Source organism: Meleagris gallopavo, chromosome 2 (assembly GCF_000146605.3).
Source record: "Meleagris gallopavo isolate NT-WF06-2002-E0010 breed Aviagen turkey brand Nicholas breeding stock chromosome 2, Turkey_5.1, whole genome shotgun sequence".
Classification (NCBI taxonomy): Eukaryota; Metazoa; Chordata; class Aves; order Galliformes; family Phasianidae; genus Meleagris; species Meleagris gallopavo.
Window position 1 is genome coordinate 44,425,672 of NC_015012.2, and position 8,286 is coordinate 44,433,957.

The window sequence follows — 8,286 nt, forward strand, 5'->3', positions numbered from 1 at the left end:
TTACAAATTTAAAATACAATATCTATGAGCCATAACTACCATTAACACAAAACGTAAATGCTATGCTATATTTCAAAAACCATCTCAAGCTGTCCTTACAGGCTCTTCCTTCACCATAGAAGGTAATGGGCAGAACCAGAAATACCAAGTCCAGGACTTGCTTAATTGTCTGGAAAGAACAGTGAGGTCAAGGCTGAAGAAAAAGTTGTCCTAGATGTCAGTCTTGCATTTTCTTTAAGTAGTTATGAGGTCTGCAGAGTTAGTAAATAATCAATATAGGAATATCAAGCTTAAGGGAATATCAAGGTCTATGAAGATAAAAGGTTTGAGGAAGTTCTAGCTTCATGGGTCTAACCAGCTAACAGAAAGTTTACAGTCTTTACTGCTGATTGAATTCTAGTGGTCACTAGCGCCACACGATTACTGTTTTTTCATTAATCACCTAACAAGTTGGTACTAAGAGATGATGACACAAGTTTCTCTTCCTTCAAAATCATGACTCTTGTCAACTGCATCCTGCTCAGTAATTGCATATGACAGAGCAGCATCTTAGCAAGTATTCCTCTTACGCCACATGTAGGTAACTGACAGTGTCAATTACATCTAGTACAGCTGCAAACAGGTACTTCACCAGAAGTCTGGATATTATACAAGGCATTATCTGCAAGTTGTAAAATAAAGCCTGTAAAGACAGAGAAGACATCTGCATGTTCAGCTTTCTAAGAGCCAACTGACTACCAGAACTAAAACTCAATTCCTTCTTGCATGTCCTAAAGTCAACTGTAAACTCATTGTCCTCTATGGTCTCTCCACCATCATTTACTAAGAGTCAAGTTCACAACACTTTCCACTCTTCAGGGAGGATGCCTTGACAGACATAGGATCAATAACATTCATTAAATCTAGCACCAATATTTGCAAGACACCAGCAAGTCTCACTGTAATTGAGGTAGCACTCTGATTTGGTCAGAGAATATTATTGTTTTTTTTTCCCCCAAATACAAGAATCCATTTAACTATCACCCTAAATGGCACTTTTAAGGTTAGATATTTCTGCTGGACTTAGGCTCCAAAGGGACTTCAATGTCAGCATCTATCACTGAAGTATCTGCAGGGCAAAAAACCAAGTACAGCTCCACTAGGAATTTGCTTCTTGTACAGATCTGCTCTGTATTTTGAAGCTTAACTACAGTTACCTTCTGCTTTGTGAACAGGACAGGCTGCCAAGGTTCTCCAAACAAATACAAACTCACAGTCACCTTCTTGCTCCAAAACTGGTGATCCCTACAGAAAAGTAAGTTGTATGAAGGAGACGTATGTTTTGGGATTTTCAGTATAGTTGTTCATACAAGACACAACCCTTTATTGCAGTTGCATAGTCTAAAGACTCTATTACCAAACTTCAGTTCAGTACTTTTTCTGCACAAAGCTGCTACTGGTGGCTCAAAAATTCAGAGACCACTGTTGTGCACAAAAACTCCAGAAAGTAGTTGAAAGGAGAAACAGGAGAAAAAGCCTTTATACAAGACACTGCATTTTAGAACCAACCTCTCCATTACAAAAAAAAAAGAATAGTAAACAGTCTATGTTGAAAGTCCAAGCTCAAGTCTTTACTAGCAGCTTTCAGCAAAGCAAATTACCATTGTTTGATCGCACTGGAATATTATACGTGTAGAATAGCGTTGCTTATCTTTACACATATCGCCGTTCAAGTAAGTAATGCTAAGTGACCCATCAGTAGCAGCCTGTGGATTTATCTGAATGACTCCGAGGTTCTTGCTTTTATCAGCATATTTCACACAGGATCCTATGGCACCACCTACAGGAAAGCAAAAGAAAACTTTATTTTAGTACAAAGCTCTGACAACTAGTTATCTTTATTGAGTCTAAGACAAAATAATGGAGTAGCTTTAAGAGAGCTTCAAGCACTCAGAATGGTTCAAATTCCCAAAGCACAACACAGCAGATGCATTTTTATGAATGCAGAGACATTGTCTGCCTAAAGGCTTTGAAACAGAAAGTAAGTCACTGGCCTGTATTCACTGGGACCTTTAAAGCTGTACTAATCTGTTACATAGATTAAAGTAAGAAACTTGCTAGAAACTTGCTAGAAATTCAGAATTCATTCATCAACTTTTAGCCTGCCTCTTTAAACAGAAAGTCAAGATACTTGTAAATACTGCTCTTAAAACATTTACCCCAAATGCCTTTCTACAAATCTCAGTACAAGACTCCTGTTTAGTATCAAGACTGCTCTCAGTCTGAGAGCTCTGTAGTACTTTTACAGCCTTGCACAGACCTAGGTAAGGTATGTTAAGTTCAGCAACTGAACAGGCAGGATTTAAGTAATCTTTTTAAAAAAACTCTGCATAGAAGGTCTGACACAAGAACTCAAAGTCAAGAAGTGTTGGCCATTTGGCTTACCAGGGCATCCAAGCACAAAAGGCAAAGGCTTGCAAACATTCAAGTAAAACGTTCGCTTCTTTGCATTCTTTGAAGTATCTATAGCAACCCATGGTTCACTCTCTTTGCTCAAATCACTTAGGTCATACTCATTACCAGCAGCATCTGGAAGAGATGTGGCACATACAGTAAAAGCTGAAAGAGCTGCTAAGGTAGATGCAACAGTACTGAGTTTCAGACAATGCAATTCATTGACAAATACAGATAATTCAAAGTGTTGTTCAGAATCAAATTAGATACCCACAGAGAAAGGGTACTGCTTGCATAAAGAAGCAACTATACTATGTGAAAAAAAAAAAAACAAAGTTCCCTTGTGGTAGCTAAACTGCTCATCATCAAGTAGCTACTTTAATTCATAGGTTCATTTTTCTGGAGACAATACAATTTAACCCATTTTCTTCAGTTAGGCTGAAGTCACACCTATGTTTTTACATTAGCTTCCTCCTTCTTCCTCCCCTTAAACCTCCTTCGAACAAATTAGTTCTCCCTCTCCACCTTTATGAAGATGTCAAGTACTGAACTTACTCAGTCCAGGCATCCTTAAATCTTCATCTAAATGGCTACCTCCATAAAAGCCTGTGGTGATTAGTTAATCCTTCTGTTAGTTACTGCACAGAGCCAACCTGAATCCCAGGTACATACTTACCCGTAACCTGGCAGTCTACAGGAGCAGGAGCACAAGCCAGAGCTGTGTGAAACTCAAAGAAAGTATCATGAATGTTCAGCATACTGTTGATCTCTTCACGCACAAACTTAAGCTCTCCAGGATACGAATCATTACAAATGAAAGTCACCGTGAATGTGTCCGATTTTCCTGTAAAACAAACACTTAGCTTGAACTTCAACTTAAATATTCTACAGTGAAGCAGCAGCAGGTAACACTTGATTTTAAGATTTTCTAACAGCTTCCTGTTAAACTGCTTCAAGGGCAACACTACCTTCTGTTTTTACATTTTCTAAATGACAAAATAAACATCTTTAAATAACTGTCCTAAAATTCACAGCAGTCACTAATAACATTGCAAAATAGAGAATAGAACACAGACGTATTCTAAGGAGCGTAATTTCGTTCACTGAGCTGTACTTCCCACATCTTTGACAGATTTGTGGAAACAGAAAGCCTATAAAACATCAAATCCATTGTACCAGTAGCTCCTAGATTGCATCACACAAAGAGCAGTTCTTTAAGTTGTGTAATAACTAGAGAACAAAGAATATTGACACTTTTTAGGCAACACATGTTTAGTCTTCTCCACAGCCCATAAGTAGTAATAGGGAGAATATTTGTCATTACTGCATCCTAAAGTAAACAAAATGGTAGAAGCTCTCACAGTGAAATACATGGTAACTCAATCGCTTTCATGGCTGTAAAAAATAACATAATCATAGTAATTTGTACAGAAAGATCAACATTTCAGAAGCATCTTAATCTAAAACACTTTCCTGAAAGAACCTTGTAAGATGCCCTATACTTCCCTCAAGACTCATTTTGTACAGTTGGAGAGCTTGTTTAGCTGATGGGTTTTACCTCTTCTCATTAGTGTCACTTACAAAACAGACTAAAATTCACAAGCAGGTACACGAGATACTAAAGCACTTATTCAATGAACTCCTAAATAACAGTGTAAGATATTTGAAAGGTCATTTTTCATTAATAAAACTACTTTAAGACTTGGTTTTGTGAATAATCTCTAAAGCAGTAATTTCACTTAAGAGTCAGAGCTCATTTTACTTGCTTTCTCTATTTAACTACCTATTTCCCCTTCTAAGGGAAGGTATTTTTCATCCACTTAGTAAGGGGAAAAACATCTTGTGCTGTATTTTGTCCATTTTCAGCAGTTTTGAAGTGCACATTTATTTCTGAAAACTGAACCATAATCATTTAGCATGATTTGATTTCTCATGAGATGCTCATATGAGCTAAGCCTGTTTAAGTTTTAGCATTAAACCCATTAAACTTACACAAAGTGTGAAATGAAGACTGACAGAAAGTACAATATTAGTGACACACCGCGCTGCACATTTCCTGGACTCACCTGATTCAACAAGAAGACGACCTCTGTAGGTAAGAGTTAGAAACCCTTCACTAGACAGATAAAGAGTTTTATCCAATTCTACCATCCTCACTGATGTCAGATTGTCTGCTTCACATCCAGCAGCTGGTTTTCCATTTATTTTACCACAGTCTGGCATAGGCCCACATATGTTTAACTAGAATTTTTAAAAACAAACAGGTGTACACAATGTTAACTGGTTCAGAAAAGTTAGGCTCAGGTAGTCTTTCTGCATCAGTGAAATTCTCTTGTTAAAATCTATTTTTTGAAATTATATCATAATTCATACATCATAAAATGCCTATCACTTCTGAACTGCAAGACAACTATCTATACAGGAGCAACACCTTCAGGGTCCACAAATTCACTCCATTGGAAGAACAGGATGTGATTTAGCTGGTCAAAAATCCTATGATACTATCTGTGGATAGTCTAAAACTAACGAGACATATAAAGCACATTAAGATGACTGACGTTTAAAATGACTCACATGAATAAATTGAATCACTCATAAGCTTACACTGCCCATTTTTGGCATTAGTAAATAAACCAGTATTATACAACTGAGTATATAACTAGCCATGCATAGCATAGAGGTGCCTCTACAGTGTGACTAATTTTCAGCTTTGCTATACAACAAGATATTATTTAAATACTATTTTGAGTGATGAATCAATTTATCTTCTGTTCTTCTCTTAAGTACAATGCTCTTCTGCCAACTTAAATTTCATAAGAGGGTGGAGTAAAAGTTCCAACTCACTAAGTATGACCAGAAGAAAAAAAAAAAGCAACAGCAGAACCCACAAGCAACAGATTGTACAGTCAGAATCCTTACCAAGTAGGTCTTCCCAATGCCAGTGGTTGTATAGCCCTTCTCTGCAGCTAATGGCTGCAGATCGAACAAAAATCCACTGTTTGGATCTCGCACAGAGCAGGACTATAAAATAAGAATTTTAACAGTATTATTCTCTACCTCTGCACTTTTTGTTTAATGTTCTATTTCTACCTAGCTCAGAGAGCCAAAGAAGTGATTTGCGTGTATACGTATCCTGTGTACCAAGCAGCAACTTAATTTGGACAATTACATTACAGCTCTGGTAGTAGCAACTCTCCATTTAATTCTTTTGCACAGTTGTCTGTTGATATTGGTCATATGCCAGTAAGTGTAATTTAACTGATGTCATTTATCGGGTTAGCTAGAGCAAATGTTTTAATTGAAAGATAGTTGTACACTAATGTGATATTTTAAGACTTGTAAAACAGAGTAACTGAGTGGCTCATTGTACAAAGTGATCTTAATTTGATTAGCTATACACAAACAAGAATAAAAGGATAATACTTAAAAAAGCACTCAACTTTACTAGCAGCCTCATATGTCCTGCAAATTGCTCTTAGAGTAAGCACTGGAACACTTTTGTCCAAAGTTACATGCTTTGTGCACACTTCAAGAAAACAATAAGATGGCACAAAGTTCTACCATGATCAACTTCATATTTCACTGTAATTAAGTTTTCTCCTAGAGTAATGAAAACGCAGCAAACGCTAGAAAAACATACCATGCCCTGGTGAGGCCATATTTAGACTGTTGGGCTCAGTTCTAGGCACCCCTGTTAAAAAACTCCTAAAAGAAGTCCAATGGAAGACCACAAAGATGATAAAGGGCCTCAAGCATCTCCCATATTGAGGAAAGGCTGAGTAACATGGGTCTGTTCAGCCTGAGGAAGAGAATATTGGGAGGGGATCTAATAAACATATTTATAAATACCTAAAGGAAGGTGGTAGGCCAATGGACAAGGCCAGGTTCTTATCAGTGGTGTGTAGCAATAAAACAAAAGGTAATGGCCTAGAACTTCTACGTAGGAAGCTCCATACTAACATGCAGAAGAATTTCTTTACAATAAGGGTGACAGAGCAGTGGAACAGGTTGTCCAGAGAGGCTGTGGAGTCTCCTTCTATGGAGATATCCAGTCCCCATATGAATGCCTACCTGTGGGACCCATTGTAGGCAACCTGCTTTAGCAGGAATGTTGTACTTGATTTCTTGAGGTCCCTTCCAACTCCTGCAATTCTGTGAGACCATGAATTTTGATTTTCTTACCTGAGAATCATCTTTTGTTTCCTTGACTGGACAAGCAGCTTCAGTTTCCCATAAGAATGTAACCACACATTCTTGAATAGATATAAACCGGGGGCTGCTATTCTGGAAATGAATTGCGGACAGAAGGTCAGAATCAAGTAAAAAGTAACAGCCAAGACCTTCTCATGTTTGTGAGATTCTGCTTTAAAAATAGCCTACCAATGGCCCTCAGCCCTAGGGGGTTTGGGATATATGGTATATAAATTATAAACAAAAATCTAGCACTATAAAATACTGTTCGCTGACATAACTGAAGTAAGTTACTCAAACTTGATTTCAGTGCTTTCACACAAAACTAAAGTAGCTCATAACTGCTCTAAGACTCGGGTTTTCACCATCTCTCCTACTAAAGTAAGGGAATCAAAACTGGCAGATTCACAAGCCAACAGAAAAAGTCTTAGGCAAACTTCACTAGTGTCCCCTCTCACCAGTAGAATCTGAACTTTAACATGTAGATTTGTATCAGTACAAGTTCTATAGAATTAAGAGCTCGTGTAGAATCAAGCTGCAGAGATACAGCTCAGTCTAGAAATGCACTTTCAACATTCTTCCTCTTAAGATGTTCTGCAATGTCTGTAACTATAAAAGGTACTTTTTCATGCTAATTACATTAGTCTGAAACATCAGTTCCCACAAGGGTTATTAGCTTCTACCTAGTTCTTATGATAAAATACTCAGTTTCAGAATCCAGTAAAATACATACCCAATTTAAAGCAGAGATGCAAAAAATAAAAGGTAAGCCCTCAAGTAGCCTCCCTTAATCACAAGTCTTACATGCTATTAATTTTCAGGTAGCTTCTTGTTATGTGATGTTATGTGACAAAAAATCTACTATGATAAAACAACTGAATGATTTGTCCTTACAAGAGTGCCTCTGGAACACACAAAGTGAATGGTGGTGTTATAAGAAGTTCTCTCTCCATCAGCATTGATGCATACAGAGCCATTTGCATAGGTTAGAAGAATGTGACCAAGTCTTTCAACTACTAGTTCTTTGCTGGCAACACCAAGATTACTGATGGATGTGACTTCGTAGTAAGAATCCTAGAAATAAAGAAAACTGTCAGCAATTCTGAATATCTAATGAAAAAAAATACAATAATCTTGCATACAGAAGGTTCTCTCCATTGCATTTGCAACTCAAACCTAGAAATCTCTCAGATATGGAGCAGAAGAAAAATATATAGGTCCACATCTTTAAAATTTAAGTGCCACAAACCAGTTATTTTATGATAAGGTGCCTATAGTGCCTCAAAACAACCACCCCATCACATCAGCTACACAGCTTAGAAGTTTAGGGAGCCTGATAATCTCATGTGGCGATAAATACAACATAGTCTGTATAGTTGTTTAAAACTATGCTGAAGCCATTCTTAGAGTTGACCTTGCACATATGCATGATTAGCAAAGCTTAAAAGTCTCTATGTAAGTAGAACACTACCAGCACCCTTTTTCTCTCGGCAACTTCTGACTAACCTATTCAAAAGCTTAAATGTTAAGAGCAGAGTGGCAAATATTCCAATCCAAGTCTTATGCAAGACAATATCCAGAATAGAATGTTCCTAAAATAATGCTACCAGTCTTTGAGGCTGCAGCAGCATAGATGACAAAGAACGGCCTGTCTGCTTTAAA

General features: G+C 37.4%; 1 protein-coding gene across 1 annotated transcript in view; it reads right to left on the bottom strand.

The window, feature by feature from the left end:
* Window positions 1-8,286, bottom strand: part of IGF2R (insulin like growth factor 2 receptor) — a gene marked incomplete at its 5' end in the record, with an annotated part of 53,663 nt that overhangs the window by 19,513 nt on the left and 25,864 nt on the right. Inside the window, 8 exons of the mRNA XM_019613523.2 lie at window positions 1,197-1,284; window positions 1,641-1,819; window positions 2,425-2,568; window positions 3,110-3,277; window positions 4,500-4,674; window positions 5,353-5,454; window positions 6,616-6,717; window positions 7,519-7,698. Coding sequence (XP_019469068.1) covers window positions 1,197-1,284; window positions 1,641-1,819; window positions 2,425-2,568; window positions 3,110-3,277; window positions 4,500-4,674; window positions 5,353-5,454; window positions 6,616-6,717; window positions 7,519-7,698 — 1,138 coding nt within the window. The remainder of the gene's footprint in view (window positions 1-1,196; window positions 1,285-1,640; window positions 1,820-2,424; window positions 2,569-3,109; window positions 3,278-4,499; window positions 4,675-5,352; window positions 5,455-6,615; window positions 6,718-7,518; window positions 7,699-8,286) is intronic.